Source organism: Centropristis striata, chromosome 5 (genome assembly GCF_030273125.1).
Source record: "Centropristis striata isolate RG_2023a ecotype Rhode Island chromosome 5, C.striata_1.0, whole genome shotgun sequence".
NCBI lineage: Eukaryota > Metazoa > Chordata > Actinopteri > Perciformes > Serranidae > Centropristis > Centropristis striata.
This window is the reverse complement of record NC_081521.1, coordinates 27,872,928-27,893,529: the sequence shown is the minus strand read 5'-3', so window position 1 is coordinate 27,893,529 and position 20,602 is coordinate 27,872,928. Positions and strand designations below refer to the sequence as shown.

The 20,602-nt window shown below is 39.2% G+C and overlaps 1 protein-coding gene across 1 annotated transcript in view; it reads right to left on the bottom strand.

Annotated features, from left to right (window-relative positions):
- Window positions 1-20,602, bottom strand: part of nphp4 (nephronophthisis 4) — a 206,501-nt gene that overhangs the window by 173,576 nt on the left and 12,323 nt on the right. The window contains exons 3-4 of the mRNA XM_059333949.1: window positions 8,179-8,348; window positions 7,448-7,512 (exon numbers count right to left, since the gene is read on the bottom strand). Of these exons, the coding sequence (XP_059189932.1) occupies window positions 7,448-7,512; window positions 8,179-8,348 (235 nt within the window). The remainder of the gene's footprint in view (window positions 1-7,447; window positions 7,513-8,178; window positions 8,349-20,602) is intronic.

The window sequence follows — 20,602 nt, the reverse complement described above, 5'->3', positions numbered from 1 at the left end:
GGAAAAATGGTTTTGGGAACTCTCTGAGGTTGCAGCACAGCTTCAACTCTGTTCTACAAACGTTGTCAGTGGTGACAGCAGCTTTCGTTGAAAAGGTGTTTCTCACCATGAAACACAGAAAAAAGTAGGGTAGGTATGAAGACAGAAAAGGGGAGGGGGGAATCAGGCATAGAACTTTCTTGACACAGATGGTGCCCAGGTGTCTGCAACTTTTTCATCATTTATTTCTTGTTATTCATTATGCATCAAGCTTGGGTTTCAGTCAGATGCTGTGCATGGATTAGAAAACTACCCCAAATTTCCCTTACAGCAGTGGTGTGGTACCTCAGAGTCAGTTGAGCAGCAACTTGGCAAGAGATGTGAAACCGAGTAAGTGGGGGGAAGAAAAAAACAAAAAAATGGCTCAGCATCAGACAGAGGCAGTGGTTTGGGAGATGGTTGAGTGGGAAAGAAGAAAGTTAATGAAGATGAAAACCAATGGGGTTATTTTTGGGAGAGGGTTTCACTGCCAACTTAGGTAAGAGCGGGGGCATTTGAAGTGGTGACTTGCATTTGTTTCTATGTTCGGTACTGTACGAAGCAATCACTACTTTGGTGCATCTGCATTTCACTTCCCAGAGATCACTTTTTAAACAGTGAAGATAGCACTAGGGAAGTAAACCTCAGGCTTTGCCACAGTTCAGTTCCTAAAACAATTCAATATTTATTGATGTGGGCTGAATGACAGCCGATTAATTGGTTAGGAGAAAACTGCCATCATTCGTGGCTTTTAGTCTCTTGAACAAGACACAGACGTTTTTAAATATATAATCCCAATTCCAAATAAATTGGAAAATAAACACCCACTGACAGGTGGGGATGGAGTTTGACCAAAGTTTTGGAAGTGATGTAGTTTCAGTTGTGTTTAGCCACATGCTAAACAAGCACAACTGCAGAAACTGGAAGATGTTACCTCTCATACATGATTCTTGATCTATCAGTTCTTCTGCTATAAGCCTTGGCTCAATATTTTCTTTGCTCTAATCCTTGTCCTTCCCTCTACCCGAAAGCATTCAGGGGGTGTATGTTTTGCCTAAGTATATTGACAATCTAGAAGTCTCCAGAATAGAAGTGCTTCACCATCCAATCATATAAGAAGTATGCAATCATTAAAAAAGTCTCCAAAAGTCAATAGTCGTCCTCAAAGTCTTGGTGTCTTAATGTCATATTTTGAAAGTTTTTTTGACCATTTCATCAATTCAGAGGGACAAAAATGGTTAAGTTTAGCACAAGATATCTGTAACAAATGGTATCGACCTAAAGATTTCTGCAACAACTGAGCACAGGAATGGCATTCATATACTTCAATCATAAGGTCCAATTTAACATTTAGGTGGCTAACTAAAACACAAAGTTTCTTACATATTTATGACTAGAATACACTAGAACTAGAACTTAATAGTTGGAATTAATGCCATTCTAAGTGTACAAAAAAATGGACTTCATAACAAACACAGAATAATAGTTTAAATGCTATAAAGCAGAGTTTGCCACGGCTCAATACGAGCCTAAAGTGAAGCATGTTCCAGGTGGATGAGCCACAACAGGGGAACCATGTTGTTTAACTTCATCATGTTTGTTGGAAGTTTGAAATTCACCCAAACAGCAATAAAGCTTGGCGTAGGTGGTGAAAACAAACACTAATGTGGGTTGCCTTTGAGTCAGAAATGCAGGAAAGAGCCATTTGTAGGCACCAGCAAAAATCTTTATCTTAGCCACAGAGATGCTTTTTAGTATATCAGTGAGAAAACGTGTCAGGGCACTACCTTTCTGTCCCCCACACTCAAACGTACACACAATAAATTGATGCATAGTGGTGTTGCTTCAAATTAAGATATGCTAATGTGAACACAATGTACCATCTGTTTGTCCTCTCATCACACTAAGAGGGCCCCAGTGCAGCCCTCCATGCTTCTCAATCCATTCTTTCTTCTGTCTTCTCCTTCCCTTTCCTCCCAGTTGGTCGAGAGGAGAAGCTTAGATCAAGCCAATGAGTTCGCTGCCTCCCTTCGTGCTTGTTTCCTCCTCCTTTTTTTGCCTCCCATCCTCTTAGACTTTCAAAAGCCCCAAGGCAACTTCCTTTCCTCTATCTTTTCTCCTTTTCCCATTTCCTGCCTCTTGACCCTGACTCCAGCTCTGGGAAAATAGAGAAGCTTTGACTTCTCTGCCACTACCACTCTATTTCTTTCTTCCCTACTTTCACTGCTCCTTTTTCAGTTTCAATTCAGACCGACTTGTCTGCAATTTCTATTTCAGCATTTGGGGTTTTCTACTTTGATCTTATACCTTTTGGTACAGTCTGTATTTCATAGGTTAAAACTGTGTTTAACCTAAGGAGCAAACTGACTTTTGTTTTCTGCTGGAAAGTGAAAAGCGGGTTTATTGAAAACACCTTTTAAAAGCCATGAAAAATCTTGTTTTTTTTACTTGCTTAGCCGCACTGATTTGTATCTTTTAATCAGCCTGGCGGCTGTAATTTTTCTCCTATCCAATCTATCCATCTAATTATGTAATATAGTGCTTAAAAACATGACAATCATTATAATTAGTTATGAGAATCCCATCATTTTGCTTTCCTGAAGTCAGTGTTCAACAAAACAAACTAGTTCTACTTTCCTCCCTCCTCCTTTCTCATCTTCATGTATTCATGCTTCTCTATCTAGTTCTGTTCATTCACTAGCCTGCCCCTGGTGTGTGTGTGTGTGTGTGTGTGTGTGTGTGTTACTCAGCCAGTGGCAGAGAGCCTGGCTAGGCAGTAGAACATAGAAACATGTAGTGTTTGGCAGCCTCCTACAGCATATATTCCCTGCCTGTTTCTGCTCAAACTCTGGCAAATGCATCCCCATACACACACCAAACACATACATGTCACATACACATGGCCTGGCAGTAGCACTACTCTGTAACATATTTCAGAAAGGCCTGTTCTCAAAGCTGGCATTTTCATTGCAAATCTATAGACTAAATATGAGTCTTTGCCTCCCCCTACATACATTTCAATGCCTTTACATGGCAATATTTGTGTTGTCAATCTCTCAGTACCTTCAACATGTTTTGGCAAACTTGTGTGTACTAAATTAATCTTTAATCTAAACTTTGTCATTGACTATAAAAACTGGAAGCACTGTCTACAAAACGGTTCCAACAGATGTGGTCGCTTGTGAATGTGTATAGATGTTTGAGTTGACATTTTGTCGCATTTCTGGGCTAAATTATTATTTCTGCCTCATCCAGTTAAAGAATAGTTAAATACTTATTTAAAGCTCACTTTGCACTATAGAAAGTCCTGAAAGGTGAGGGGTTTTTTTCTTTTCTAATATACATCTAATATTACACAGCATATACGTAGAATATACCATTTCCAATCTGGGCATTTCCAGTGACAGTTCTGCCCTAAAATGTCATGATTTTCTACAGTGATACTTAACTCGGGCCGGGCAAAACAATGATATTCTCAAAAAATATATAAAAAATGTTTATTGTCGATCTTTTAACCTTTGGTAAAGAGTTACAGTGATTTTTTTATTGATTTCTTAGAAACTGATTTACCGGCACAGGCCACAGAGTACACTCTCTTTCTGTTGATATGTCTTTATTCCTAATGTGAGAGAGACCTTGTAAACACATTTTCCATGCATGAATATATTAAATGTATGTTTTGTTGTATGCATGTATTGCAGCAAACAATGCTCAGTGGATGGTGAAGACAAAGACCACATGTAACCTGTGTACTCAAGAAGACTCGACAATTACTAGCCTTGGAATGGAAAATGTGCTCCATTGTGTCCATTGTAATAAATTTATTAGATTAGTCCGTGGTTTGTTTGCTCTTCTTATACAACACCAGGAAGATTCAAAGTGTAAACACAGTATATTATGTGCTAAAGCTGTAACCGGAAGCACTTTAATGTACCAAAGACACATGGGGACAAACAATAGCTCATGCTAGCCTGGCAGTCTATACAAGTTCCTTTCAACAAGTTTTTCAAAAAGATATAAAATCAACAGTTTTTGTGGCCTGGGCTATGATATTCTACAAGAGGGAACATCCACATCTCCGGCTTCTCACACAACTAAATCACAAAACAGAGGCTTAGAAGATCTAGAGGTAAATTTGAGGCTACCTCAGGCAACCTGTGGGCCGTTTGGATAATGTTTACACTAGCATTTGCACTCCATAGAGCACTACATAGACCACTGTGCCGGCTCAGTGGGGATCCCAATGCAGAGGGCAGCACACCAAAAAAACAAAAAACAAAAACAAAAAGCAACAGATTTTGTGCTCTCTCTTGTACCTTGAATAACATTGCCACATCAACACAGCCCCTTATGTTTGGCACAAGGGTAGTTTCATTGTTGTTGCGTTGATAGGGTGCCATGTGGTGTTGTTGATTGGTTGCTTGGTCGTTGAAGAGGGCAGATCTTATGTAATATGAGCCGGCCTGAGGGCAGCGACGAAGAAGAGAAAGGGAGAGTGGAGATTACCTGTGTTAGAGTGGCATGCTGCAGATGAATGCAAAGAGAAATTTATTCACCTGCCGGAGCAGTGTGTGGGTTTTCGCCGTGTGAGTCTGTGTGTGTCATCATGGCCAAATGTGGTACTGGAGACACCTACTGTAGCAGGAACTACCACAGAAGTACGTTTGAGTACTTTGCCAAGTGTATATGACTTTACCAGCCTGTTCTCCCATCAAAAACGTCAACATAGGTTGTGTGTACAGGCAGTGAAATGAGCGATATTGACGTATTTCACGTTTTTGAATGTGACTTATGTTTTTTACGTAATTTGCGGTAGTCACGTGAACCTTGTAATTACTTCACTTCCGGCTTTTACGTCCATTTATTTACTGTTTAAACTGTCTTTTATAACGCCTTACCAGGTAATTTTTTTGCCCTAAACCAAGGTCAGTGGTTTTACAACATAAATCCACAGAAACTGCAGTCTTTTTTACAATGGCGAACTGTAAGTGTGTGCTATTTTTAGAATGCACTGCTGTACCACAAGCCACGATATGTACATATGTGCCGCGAAACACTAGCCACGAAACGTATGTACGTGTCGTAATGGGTGGAACTGAAACACCGCCTCTTCTGGCTTTAAGGTTGGAGAACTTGTTGGACTTTACAGGTGTGCAGCTTAAATTACAATGGAGGCCTAGTTGAGAAATGTGGTCCAACAAGGCCCTTGGACCCCTAACTTAACAACCTAGGCTCAATTTGGCATCATAGCTGGAGCGATGTTATCGCAGCATGTTCTCTAAGGTATACCAGGATATTTAGTATTGTATTCAACAGATGCTGCTCTTTCTATTTAACTGATAAGGAGCTGTATTCAGGTGATGAACAGTAGTGCACAGCACGCGCCACCAGAGGGCCCCATCATATACTTTATATCTCGGTCAATGTCAGGAAGATATGACGGTATGAAAAAATAGATACCGTCATGAATTTTATTCCTCATGCCTGATTTATGGTTTAGTTTCTGTCTGCATCCATTTGTTAACCTAAATAAACAGAAACCAGGTGAGCTTAGTGCAATAATGTCGACATTAGAGGCGAACTGGAATAAGCCAGCCTCGTCACAAAGTCGAGTATAAACCTTCGCCTTAAGCTATCTTAAACTTGTTTTAGGACTGTAAGTAAGCACAATCCATTCTATTGATGATGGTGGGTAATTCTTGCTATGACTTTAATATGGTAGATGCAGAATTACAGACATTTATAGTTTAAATTCATTCACTTTTATTCAATTCAACCCTTAACCCCAGCTTCATTTGCAACACATCAAGAAGTAATGAAGTTATTATTCTTATCCTGAGCAACAGCATTTTACAAAAACAAAGTCGGGGAAACTGAATAATGTGAAATTTGTAATAAGTGAAGAATAAAAACAAAATCAGCCTCCAGGGCATGTTTTCTCATTATAATTCTTTTACACAATCGGACATGAATGACCGCCATAAAAAATGTACTTATTTCACTCCAGTACAGAGCAGTTTTAGATATTTGTTTCTCTCTACAAATATATATACTGAAAGTGTTTCACATCAAGCAGCAGATGCAGGGACTTTTTGTTCCTGTCACAGAGGATGAGACTAAAAGTGATAGAAAGAAATGAAAAACTTGACCATAAAAGAGCAAAAGTGGCAGCAATATGGCTCTTAAAACAAAAAAGCGACGTTCCACTACACAACAGGCATGTGGTTAATAATTCAGCGAGCATAAGAGTCCGTTTGAGAGAAGCTTTTCTAATATTCATGTGACATGATAGCCAAGACAGGAACTCTGGCTCTCACTGGGCACAGTGTTATTCATACTGTGAGGCACTACAGTGTTTTGTAATTCATAGCCTTGGTTTTAAGCCAAGCGAGGACACATCCAGACCAACCCTGAGCTTCAGCATCAAACTCAATAATTTAATATTTGTTAGCTGATAAAAGTCAAATATTCTATATAATCAAATCAATAGTTGTGAAATTCCAGAAACAACTCACAGGAATATACCAAACTGTCAGCTTCCAGCAGGGAGATCCACAGTTATATTCTTTCATTCAATCACAAGTAATAACTTTCTTCATTACCTATTCTTCGTCTATATAATTGTTGGGTCCCATGCAGAGAGTTAACATAGAGAACATAATAGATAGAACATAACTCAAAAAAGTAAAGCTACAAAGTAAGTTGCAGAAATAACCGAAACTGGCCTGAGAAGGAAACATGGAAGACCTGATGGTCAATAATGCATTGACCCTGTCTGCCTGGGAATACTTTCATTTCAAGCCAAATGCACTTGGGCCAAGGTGTTGTCTGCTTCAAATGTGTGGCTGTCTGTTTTCTCTCTTTGTTAAACTGGCCATGCGATGCATTACAACTCAGATCCTTGACATCCATGCCATCTTTGTCTCATTTCTCACTTATGTTTTTCATTGCTCATTTATAATGCCCATTTCTGTGTTTTCTCACAGAACCTTCTGCACTGGTATCTCTTCAAGAGTGTTCAAACCAAATATTTATTTTGTTTTTCCTCATAAGGTTTGTACTGGGAGTTTTCCAAGTCAGCAAGGTTTTAGGATGGTGGTGCCAATTGAGTTGGGTAAGATGAAGTAAATATTTTGCTATTCAGTCTACTTTATTTAACTATGCTTAACTCTAGCATAAGCCAACACTCTGATACTTGATATGATTTTACTTTAGTCGTACATCTATGCAGATTCATTCTCTGCCACAGCAGAGCCCAACCTCGCTTTATGGATTGCAGTCTTGAGAGGTTACACCTGCAATCCATACAGAATTTATGAAGTCTTTGTGAATATAAATTCTGCATGGTCCCACATGTACTGTGGTCCTCTCAACATACAGAGTGAATAATTACAATACATGATATTTAATTATAGAAAAAGGTGCTTACAGTCGACAGTGTCCTTCAGGAGGGGATGGAGGAGGCTTCTTGGTGATCCATGGTGTAGATTCACCCTAGCAAATAAATTAAAACCAATCTGAATGACTGAATGAATAAATTGAGCTGCTGTAGTTACATAAATATATACAGTCATGGAAAAAAAATATTAGACCATTTTCTTCACTTTCTTGTTCATTTTAATGCCTGGTACAACTAAAGGTACATTTGTTTGGACAAATATAATGATAACAAAAAATAGCTCATAAAACTTTAATTTAAGGGCTGATATCTAGCCATTTTCCATGGTTTTCTGGATAATGATTTAGGTTATTACCACCTTTAGTTGTACCAGGCTTTAAAATGAACAAGAAATTGAAGGAAAAGGGTGGTCTAATAATTGTTTCCATGACTGTATCTAATGTTGTGCTAGCTACATTTAATTCTAGTGTCACCAATTGGTGTTTCTCAATCAAACTACTTCTGACCATCTCCTCTAATCCTGACTACTGACAACAGAACAAATTAGTAGGTTCTGCAAGCAGAAAAAGCTAAAACTACAACAGCTGTGTTACACAATGTTCTAAGGATTTAACAGGTAAAGGTATAAAGAACAATCTGGTAGTTCCTGGAGGATATTAAGGAAACAACTCCCTTGCTACAACCGTACGTGTCCTTCAACTATCCCCTCATGAGAAACCAAATGAATACCTGGCTGATGTAATTAAGAACGGACTAATCACCTTCTGTCCCCATCTGCAGCCTGAGCCTCTGGCCTGTTGATAAAAAGCTCCAGGACAGTGAAGCCTCGCCCCAGGGCCTGCTGGGAGCCGTCTGGCCTGGGCGACAACGACACCAGCTCCAGAACCAGTATCGCGCTGGGCAACCGCAGAGACGTATGGAGGTACAGGACCTGCAGAACACATGCAGACAAAGATGTTATTAAACCTGCATCTCTCTCTGATGTTTTCACAGTGCAGCTAGGATTTTATCTAACGTTTGTCATCTAAACCGTAGCGTTTAGACCAAAGAAACATTGAATTATGCATCAAATGGTAGCATCTGTTGGTCAAAGCTTCTTTTAGACATCGTTGAATAATATCATAAAACACTAGGGTTGTCATGATACTAAAATTTTCAACTCGATACCGATACTCAGGAAAATATTCGATACTTGATACCATTTTCGATACCACAAAGATAAAAACAAAGACCCCAAAATTTAACAGAAATATTTTTATTAACAAGAAAAATGCAACATGTAAAAATTAACAGAACCACAGGTTAAATATTTATAATAAAAAACAGTTGTGCAAAAAGAAACTGCAACTATGATATAAAGCTTCAGATACTCGATACTTTTGAAAATTAGTATTGTATCCGGATACAACGTTTTAGTATCGATACTTTTTTGAGTATCGATACTTTTGACAACCCTATAAAACACTAATATTTAGCTCTGTTAACACACTGTTAAAACATACACGTGTTCTGTTAAGAAGCTGATTGTCACAACAATTCAAACTGTTGGCACTAGACAAGTGAACTGAGCCAAACAGGTTTGGTTTGAAAGCATCCAAAGCTTTCTGTAAAACAGAAGTTACTATACTATATGAACAGCATGCTGAGAATCACATGGGGGAAATGACATATAAACAAGTACAGATGGTACACAGTCTCATGGTACTAAGCTTGGGTTTGAGCATCAACTCTTGTTGGCATTTAAGTAACTGAAGCCTAGGGATGCTCAGAAAAAGGGCATCATACACTGTAGTTTTGAGACCTTGACATAGTGACATATGAGACCTAAACACAAAGATTGCACTTATTTTGCCCCAGGTTTTTCAGGATCTTTCTACAAAAAATATGCTACATTGTAATTAGTGATGGGCGTTTAGAAGAACCTTCAAACACGTTTGATATGATCACAAACCCAAGACTAGGAAAAGACTGAAATGAAATCATGCATAACAATTGTTAAGTTCAAAAGGCTTCTGAAAAATGATATGCTAATTCAGTATAGGTTACAAACTGGATGAGGATGTTCTTGTAACTGCCTTCAGTGTTATGTTTTGTTGTTATTTGTTTGTTCGTTGTTGTTTTTTGCGGGAGTAACAGAAATTCCCCGATCTAAATTGTTTGATATACTATGGTTGCCTGAATAAAATAATAATAATAATATTTATTTGACATTAAGTGGCTTTATATAGAAAAACTCTTATTTGAAAGTGTGGAGTACCAGGGGATAGGCCTAGATAAATATTTTTTACTTCAGCCTTCAACCCTATTTTTTCTTACCAAAATGATAAAAAGGAAATGCGTATTGAATATTAAGTCGACTGGTTCTTATATCTATTTTATTACTTAGACGGGGCAGATGCATGTATATGTATAGGGTTATATATACTGTATGTGTCTAAATGTCTATATGTTTATTTGTACATCTGTATAATGGTGTCTATGTGAGTATGTGTATGTATATGCATCTAACCTACGTTGTTGTTTTTTATGTTGTTGTTTATTTTTCGGTTCGAAAAGAAGAATAAAAAAATAATAATAATAATTAATTGATTAATTAAATTAAAATAGGCACATTTCTTCTTAATTGGTGTGAAAAACTGTTCCTTGCAATTGCTACCACAGCTCATATGAAAAAGATTGGATATGTCACTCACTCCTGTTTGGGTAGTGGGAAAAAAACCTCCTAACAAAATACAGGCTGAAATGAACTGAATGTGTGAAGTGAAACGAAAATGGCAGTTAAGTTTAATAATCGGAGGGAAAAAAATACAAACGTTCACCTTTTAGGGTGTCATCCCTTACTTAGACAGATTAACAAAACCCTTTCTTTCATCCAATTGTTGTGCTATGTTTGATCCTCTGTGGTCATGCCGCGCACGTTGGTGTCAATCTCCTTATTTCAAGTCTCTAAAAGGAAGGAGCCAAACATCCGGGGGTTGACGAGAATACCTAATCGGTGAGTGTGTGACACCAAAAAAAAACTCACACTTAAGAGGCGAGAATGTCCCCCTGGTGAGAAGACTCTTTAGGATTATGTGGGGAGGGGGTGACCTCGCTATTTTTACACAATCTGAGAGGAAGACAGTCAAAGCCTTTTGGGAGCCTGTTTGTAGTCAGTGCCAGGTAGGTGCAATTGTTTACAGACTCTGATCTGCCATTCACATAGGAAATAATAGCCTACCTACAGCAGAGCCACACTGATTTACATGCACAAAGGCCTGAATATGATAAAGAGACCCACAAATTCTCTGTGATCCATTGGTCCCAGAGCACAATAAAGCCTGTTATTTTTCAAAGACATAAAGAAGAACATGACAGTGTCAACAGAAAAAAATGGCATAAGTAGGCATGAGCTACCTTGAAATACAGCGCCAATTTCTCCCAGCCCACTGTGGCAGAGCCTGTTCATCTTCAACCCCAGCTATCAGCCACCACAGAGCGGTGCATTCAAATTCAAAACCTCAGAGGCATTCCTATTTGGGCCACATCAGTCTTTTATCTATGTGGACAGTGAGTTTAAATTACTACTTTTCCAAATAGGAATGCTGCTGAATACAAATGGGAAACAAGGAAGGCAAAGATACTCGTCTAGCTACGGTTTCATTTGGTTATTTGTCTGTCGTTTTGTTTTCATACATTCACCAGACTTTGTATGTTGAGATTCATAAAATAGCTCATAAACTGGTGTGTCTGCTCGAATGAAAGTCTCTTGCAGGAGGTGAGTCAACATTAACAATTGTTTGTGAAGGCTTTATCAACATGGGCAATGAGACAGAATGGAATAGCCTCTATGTCTCAACACAGAGGCCCTGGATTTGTTAGGACTCACTTACAATGGAAGCTCTGAGAGAAATCCTAACACACTACCTCTGTTTCTCATCTGACAGCTGACTAATTTCTCAATATGGTCTTGCACGTTTTGTGGTCCTGAGCATTTATTCTGTGTGTTTGCTGAGCTGGAATTCAGACAGATTTTCTAGCAGAAGCAAACACCGACTGAGCTGAGAAGAGTAAAAATATCCCCAATCCCAAGACGCACGTCATTCAGTATTCATGGACTGAAAACTTTACTTTCACTCGATTTATTTATTTATTTATCTCACTCCAACCTTAACTCCCAAATCATAGTCTCATCTGCGATTGCACTTCTACTGAACCTATCCCTAGCTGTATAAACAAGACATTGAAGAGGACGGGGAAGGGGGGTCCATATTTTCTATCATGTTCACCCAACTCCCCCCCCCCCCCTGTGATAATGTGGAATTTGCATTGTGGTCAAAGACGCGGTCCCCAGTCTCAGAACAATCCAAACGTGGACATTGTTCACGACGGATTTCCAATTCAAAGGTAGAATTTCTTTTTCATCTGCCTCACTGCTTTGATATACCTCCAAATTGATTCTGTTCCAATCTCAGAAAATAAATAAATATGATGGTGTCCCAAAGGAACAAATATCTCCCTTACTCATTGTGTAATCATTCAGATTTTCAAAGGATGCAGTCAATACTCAAGAAAACAGTCATGACCGGTAATGGATATTTGGAGAAAAAAGAAAAAGCTCAACTATGGATATGGATGGTGTCTTCATTCAAAAAGTATTTTGAGTAAATATTTTCGCCTAAATTCATGATACAACACTGATTTTTTTTTTTTTTTTTAAGTTGTGACGCTGTATAAAATGTAAATTAAAAAAGAATGCATCAAATGTAGAATTCAGAGTGTATAACTGTATCCCTGATCGGACACATCTGCAATGCCGCACTTTCCGGGTTTTCACGGTCATATGGAATAAGATCAGCACCACTGATGTAGGTATTATTGATTTATACATATTTAGCAATATAAGTGTGATTAAATTTGGAGATTTACATGTCTAATTACAATACGAAAGTAACTCTGATGATGCGACGATCTTAAAAAGTAGCATCATCAAAATCCGAATTTTGACTGTACTGTATTTTATTGTGAAGGACAGAGGTACTGTCCGGGTGTGTTGATAACAATGGTTGATAACAGCGATATTAATTTGGCTGAACCAGACACATCCAATTTCCCCCGAAAAAAATCAGCAGCCCCCATTGTTTTACAGCGAGGAGATCCAAGTGTCCGATGTGAGATACAGATATCACACGGCTAATTCACCAGTGTTAGCGTACTTTTGCCGATATTGGTAAACCCAAGGCTAACTTACACAGTTAACGATATACAGTCTGAAATAAGAAGTTATACTCTAGTTTCACACCACCTAATTAATTGGAAACATAACAGGATCATCTATATTTGTAGTTAATGTGAATTTGATAGAATGTTAGTCAAAAGCTGTCTGATACAGTGATGCTCTATTTACATATACCAACATTTATCAGTTTGAACATTAAATATATTGTTTTTGTACAGTTTTCAAATGAATATATATGTCAGAAAGGATGATAAAATGATCTCCTTCTGTTTACATCCCAACTTTTGCAGAATCATGGTTGTACAGCAAGCTTTCCTTGCACCTTGTTCTGCCTCACAGAGCCCTATTCTGTGTTTTTTTGCCAATACAAATTCACAGATGGAGACTTCTTAGACATCCTGCATTGTTTAGATCCTGCTACTGTACGCCTTCGACCAGCTGTATCGGCTGATTTGGGAGGTAGTACTGCAATGACAAGCGAATGCTGTGATGTTTTGTTGTCACAGGAAATGAAGCAAGATGTGTGTCGACAGAAGTAAATTGAGTTTTCTTTTGTTTTAGGTAACTTTTTTAGCAAATTTTGAATGAATTCAGGCCTTTTGAGAAAAAGAGGAAATTACCTTTTAAATTCTGCCTACTGTTATCCTTCCTTAGTATTGAAATATATTTGTTCTAACATTCAAATATTCAACACTGACACTACACTTAAGTTTGCCTGAGCAAACTTCAGAATTTGTACCATTTCAAGACCAGAACATAACAGACTACACTTTTTCCCTTTCAGAACTTTACGTTAAGGCAATGATATGAGATCTTGCTCCTTCCCGACGCCACGGGAGCACTGAGAGATGTCATTGAGAAAACAGCTTGCATCGGCAGCAACGCCAGGCGCAGCATATGTCGGACCTAATGAGAGGTTATACTGCACAGTGACTGTCAACAAAGCAGTAATCGATTCTCGCAGGGGTAAATATCCACCCCCTCACCCCCCACCCCCGCAACTTGAGTAAAGAGGGGCGAATGGCGATGGGGTGACATTAAAACATCATCAGCACAGAGGCATGTAGCTTGAAGTCACTGTCAGTACCGACAACCAGCCTGTCTGCAGCTTGTGGGGCTTTTGCAAAGACCCTTTGTGGGTAAAAGAGAACTTAACTATGACAGGAAAGAGGCAAATGAAAGTCTGGTGGAGCTGTTGTAAGATGTAAAGCTAAGGTAGACAGGAGAGACAAAGGGAGAAGATTGTGATGGTGATTCTGACTTGATTTGATCTGTGTGTGAACTGGTTTAACTTGCTACAGCAGCTGTAAGAAATTTATCCTGGTAAAAAGGTGGAATTCAATTTTATCATACTGCCCCTGAGAGAAAAAACAAACGTGGTGTGAAGAGGGACATTTTTTTGGACAACTTCTGTAAGCAGTTTACGATAGTTTGCACTGTCTAATTTATTGCATATAATTAATACACAAAGAAAATGTTAAAATATATAGATTTGCTTTGACAACTGTTTTAGTACTATTCTAAACCATAAAGCTGACTTATAGTCTCCTGAAAGCTGATAACAAAACTGCAACAGTGATTTGTACTGCACATATAAAATTTGCTTTTGGAAAATATGAACAAAAACTTGTGTAATCGCTTCATAGAGTCCTATTAGTGGCTGTTGGTGCTAAACAAGCAATTATGAACCTCTCATAGTGCTATCAGACTGTAAAAGCTGAGGCCAATTCTTCCTGACCCCCTTGAGGTGGTCATTCAAATGCCTGACTTGTGGGCAACTGGGCAAGCACTGCAGGGGGAATCACAGGCATTGCACAAAACAAAAGAGGCTGCAAATGAGCATTCGTTTTTGCATAGAGAGGTCCAGAGCAACTCGAGTGTAATTGACAGGGCCCTGTTGTATGACCCCTTGAGGCTGACCAAAAGAAAAGCAAACAGGGCATTTCCATTTAGCCAACACGCTGGCTGGGAGGCTGGGAGCACCAGTGTCAGCTACCTGGGATTTAGATAACAGGCCTGGCTTCACATGTCTGCAACCTCTAATAACAACTCGCATATTATGCATTAACCTGTGTGAATGCATGTGACTGTGTGTGCATGTGTGTCTGAGATGAATATAGGCAGCCTTGGGGGAAAAATGCACAGTACATGAGCAGGTTTTACTGTATTATATAAGTGTTCGTGTGAATTGTTGTATACCTTGTGCCTTCAGCCTGGGACTTTGATGTTAAGTATATAAATAAAGTATAAATTAAAAAATAAATAAGTCATTGCTCAGCTCACTCAGGAAGAATCTTGGCTGAAATGCTTTGATATGAGTTTTGGCAGCGTAGCCAACACAGTGAGATGGAGAGAGAGAGAGAGAGAGAGAGAGAGAGAGAGAGAGAGCCTCAGAACCAGCGGGTATCAGCATCTCAAATCCTCCCGGTGTGAAATTCTGTGACAGTCACCAGCATAGGAGAGATGAGAGATGGCAGTGTGGATGATAGAGAGGCAGAGAAAATGACAGAATGGAGGCTCCAGGCTTCCTTATGGCCAATAATGTCAGAGAGTTGCAGCTGGGCCAGATAGGGCTGAGTATGCATTTGTGTGACTGCTGAATCAAAGAGAGTTTTAACAAGAGGTCCTCACAGGTCCAACACTTTGGACCTGATGTGTAACTGGCCCACTGTAAAGCTTCTCAAAATACCCACTCCTAAATAGCTTCACTAGCTGTTTACAATAGTCTGTAGTCTGAAATAGCTGAAAGAAAAACAGACCAACAGAATCGGTCTGAATTTGACTGGAGGATAATTAATCCCAAATAGAGAGAAAACGGGAACACTGACAGCAGCATCATTACACACTAACAAACACAACAGCAAGACATCAGGACTCAATGCTAACTTTAAAACATTGCCAGGCATCAGCTTTTGGTTGCTGAAGGTGAAAACATGGTTGCCACTTTTAGTAATTAAATCTTTGTCAGTTTAATTAATTTGTACATTGGTTTGTGACATGTTAGTCAAACTTTTCATCACACACTCAAACAACTTAATTTGCTTCTCCATTCCCTCTAAAAAAAAATGGATAGCTGGGCACACCAACGCACAACCTCATGCAATAGATACCAAAAATGTATTTATTTGGTGTACTTTTTTCTCCTTTTCTATATGTAAGAAAGTAGTCGCCACTGATGGGCAGCAAAGGCCAAGAATTGGTTGCCAGTTTCTCAAATTGGTTGCCAATGACCACCTGGCAACTGTACCCAGGAATGTGTGATATGACCTCAAATCAATATCACGATTAATCGAACATTTTACCTCAATTACGATGAAGGAAAGATTGTTTCGTTTTTTGCCCTCATAGCTCACTGTTGTGGTTTCCACTGTTAACATGCTCAACTATTAAAGCTGGGATATTTTTTATAACGAGGAGTGCATAGGAAAACAATTTATATAGCGATAATCTCTAAAACAGTAGAAAAATAAAAAGGTTTTCTGCAGTCTTCCCTAAAGCCAAAATGTGTCCAAACAACAGACATGGCATTTTCTTGGGTACAAGCTGCAGAGTCATGGGCAAGATTACGTAGGTTAGAGGTTCTGAATGTCAGTTTTGAGTAATTTTCTATTATTTGCCCAGCCCTACCTGTAACAATGTAAATCAATGTAAAGAGAAACAAATTCTGGATTAGTCTGGGTATAATTTGGCCACATTTATGATTCTTAATCACAGCCACTGTCTTTTATTGAGCTTTCCATCCTGTGCCAAACCAGATAAAATCACAGATAAATGGTAGTGAAAAAGTAATGAGGATGGGATTGATGTTGTAAGTCATAATTGCACCTCTTAAAGCAACAATTTCTTTGACCAGCATGAAAAATGTTCAGTGCTGCATAGCGAGTGATAATTACTTCTGTGTCAACTCAAAAAGACATCAACCTTCCAATACCTCCCAACTCCAGAAGAGAAACGTTTAACTTAAACACAATGTCTGACTGATTAATGAAGTGAAAAGAAATTTAGTCTGATTATCCGGCTACTCTGGTGCCCGGTCGGGTCTTAGTTTCTTGGTACTGAGTGGATCTGTGAAGACCTACAGTATAATCTGGATTTCTCACATATTGTTTAATCCACCCACATGGTCAGAATAACATCAATTATCATTCTTATCATTTTACATTTTTATTCACTTATATGTCCACTTATATGTCCACAGAAATAGTTTTACTCTGTGCTGAGAAAACACCATGGAAGAACTGCAGCAGTTTTACCTGAATAGTTGTTAACTTTTATAAAAAAATGTAAAAAGAAACTACATCTCGACATTAGCATTATACACTCTGATCCTTTATAAGGAGAGCCATTCTTCAGGATCAGAGATGTAGAAGTGGAGGAGTCAGCTAGTGAAAACCTGAAGCATGACAGGTGACAAAAGAACAAGCAGTGTAATGGAGCTGATTGAGAAGTTGTAGGAAGAAAAGGTGTTCTTTCCTATCACCAGAGTGACTGGTGCGAGGAAAAAAGAAAAGCCTGGACTTCATTAATGGAGGCAGTGAATGTGTCCCCTGAGGTGTGCAATGTAGCTCAAGTTAAAAAAAAAAGAAGTTTGATATAAAAGTTTATGTCATAAAGACAAAACAGAGAGAGAGGGGAAAAGAAAAAAAACAGGTGGAGGACAGGGAAAAGCCGATTTATCAGCCAAAGATGAGAGGACTGCAGCAATTACTGGAGAAACAGCCCAATTATGTGGAATCCCTCCAAGGAATGAGGGTGACAGTGATGCGATTTCTATCCAGCAAAGACTTTCATCGACCAGTAATTCTCATTTCTCAAAAATCTCCATCTGAGGCTGTTTTAGACTACAGAGAATTTTAAATAGCTAGGAAAGCTATTTAACGGTAACCAAGCTTTTATTGTCATTGAAGATGAGGATGCCCGGCCAGCATATACAACAGAAACTCAATGCTTTTATGCTGGATTTAGGGGAATCTATTGGCAGAAATGGAATAGCCTATAATATTCATAACTGCGTTTTCATTAGTGTATAATTACCTGAAATTAAGAATCATTGAGATTTTGTTAGATTAGAATGAGGCCTTCATATTCACATAGGGAGTGGGTCCAATTCCACACAGTTCACCATGTTGCACTGTTACAGTAGCCAAGAACAGACAAACCAAACACTGCCTCTAAAATGGGCCCTTCACACTTTTTCTTAACCTAAAGGCCACCAGAGTTCTCCGACCTACTTGGAAAGTAGATGTGGGAATCAGCAGAGGCCCCACGATACGATTTTATCCCGATACTTGAGTCACAATTCTGTATATTCTGTGTTGTTCCTGTGGACCCCGGGAAGACTAGCTGGTTACTAAGGTACCAGCTAATGGGGATCCTTAATAAATAAACAAATAAACAATATGATCTTATTGTGATTTTAAGCATTTTACGATGTGGTGAGTATTGCAAAACAATATATTGCAATTTAACCGGTTCCCAGGTGCAAGGCCAAATGTTCAGCATAGAGAACAAAACGTCTTATCTGAGATCACCACAGATTCTGACTGAATGAAGTCTATACCCTTGCATGACTGGCTCCACGACTCTGCTATCTCTCAAACACTAACTCTAAGACTAGTATCATGGCTGACCATCTTGCTACACTGCAGCAGCGGCAGCAATTACACATCAATGCCACACACTTCTTCATTTACCTTTTGAGTCTTCTGCTTCCAACTGCTCTCAGAAAATCCACTCTAAATCATGAGCCCTTCTGTGGTTTTGCAGCTTATGATATGGGTCCTCTCATATCATAAGCTGTCAAGGCAAGCAGTAGCATTAAAAACAAGCCATGGGTCAAGAAGGAAAATGTTGTTGTGTTGTTAGACAGTGGAAAGCTTAAATTGTTTAGCAGCAAAACAAACTTTACATTAAGGAGTAAGAACTCTCGGAGATTCTCTACTAATTGGGAAATTACGGTTGTCAGCAAAATGACGAAGAGGAAAGTGTCCAAATAGAAACGGTTAATCGTATAAGGTGCACGAATGTTCCGCTAATTTAATGCTAATCTGTCTTTTAGATTTATTAAAGATAAATATGGAAATCTTGCCATTCATTTTTTAAATATCAACATGGGTCAAAGGGTTAGACAATGGGAAATTATAACCTGATGACAGAAAGAAAAACATTGAAAGGGGTCACCAAAATCTTAAGGTAACATCCTCTAAAGACTATCAATAATATATGCCATGCTAAACTGGGATGTAGATGTCTAAAGGGATAACACTGGACCAAAATGATCCTCCTCAGAGCCAACAGAGAGCAAGGCAAAGGTTCACAATTCCATTGTGTATTTGAATCCAAATACCACTTGTCTCTCTAGATACAAAATGAGGTAGACAGACAAAGATGGATAATGGCTCCAAACTGACTTGGGTATAACAGATGAAGTTGACTAAGGTCCTGAAAGCAGAGGGGAAATCTACCTTGAGTAATATGTGTTCTGACAGGTTATACGCCCTGGCACATAACCAAGGATGGTCTGAGACAGATAAGAAATTAACAACATGAAATGAAGAGTAGTAGTGCTGTAATGTTGACATTTTCCTCCTTTTCCTTTTCCTCCTATAGCCAGCCTGCTTCAATGACAGTCCAAACCTATTGTCAGCATCAACCCTAATTCCGGTTTCGATAATACACGGCTGCAGACAATAAAAACCTCCTAATCAGCACAACTCCCATAACCTTTTCCCAGAATCTCCGTTCCTCATTTTTAGCTTCAGTGCCTCTGGTGTTTTTGCTGCCTTGTCCCTGACTCCAACAAAACCCAAAGATTCTGCATTCTACAACATCCCCAGCTTTGCCAACGACAGATCTCAGCACTCGCCAGGTAAAGTCTTAGTTTGTCACCCAGGTTTTGGTCTCCTGACATTTTGTAAATCCTGTCTGAAATGCCTCACAGACAAACTGCGGGCACTGACAGTGAATGCAGGAGATGCATCACAATAAGGGAGAAATGCAGGAAATACACAAGGATGAAAGGATTGGAGGAGCACTGCCAGACTTCAGATTCAAAAAGGTATTCATAAAAGCTATATTTCAACAAAAGTTGATATTGACGTGTCAAAGCCTGGAACAACAAAGTACAAGACAGACAGAATCTCTTTCTTTCCCTCGGTCTCCATGTCTTTTTTTCCCTCTCTACCCCACACACAGCCAGTGTGTGTGTATGTGTGTGTGTGTGTGTGTGTGTGTGTGTGGGTGTGTGTGTGTGTGAGAGAGAATGAGCATGTGTGTGTTTGCATATGTGAGGGAAACGAGGGAGAGATGAGAAAAGAAATGAGCCAGCGATGGCACACGAAGAATAAGAATTGAGTAAGAATCAAGTAAATACGCACCACAAACATTAGAATTAAGTATCACACACACATACACACACACACCTAACACTTCCCCAAGGCTCTCATCTCTCCCTACTGTCACCTCGGCAGTAGCTCTTGTGGCCCTTGAATTCCCTCACACATACACACCTACAGTATAGCTGTGTCTTACGGGGTGTGTGACTCCAGTGTGTAAAGCTGTTAAGCAGCAGCTGCTCCGCTAGATGTTTGTCCCCTTGGAGCTGAAATATTGATCAGTTCTCGGGCAAGGCTGCACCCCCACCATCCCCATGTATAATTGAAGTGTATATCTCTTAGTGTGGCATGCCAGTTGGGAGAAGGAATTAAGCCCCGAGGTAAGCTGAAGGCCTGTCTGTGCTGCTGTAGCAGCTCCTTTGTCCATCAATCATATGGCTTTTCACACAGGGTTTCATAGGTTCGCTGCATTTACTGTAGCAAGTGCCATGCCTTGTAAAAAAAGAATGGAACATAAGACTCAATATAGGTTCGTGTTTTACTGCTGGCCATTTATCTCAGCTATAAGCAGTTCAAAGGAGGACTCCTTTGGGCCATTATGGGCCGTTACTGAGCATTCACACAGGAGCACAG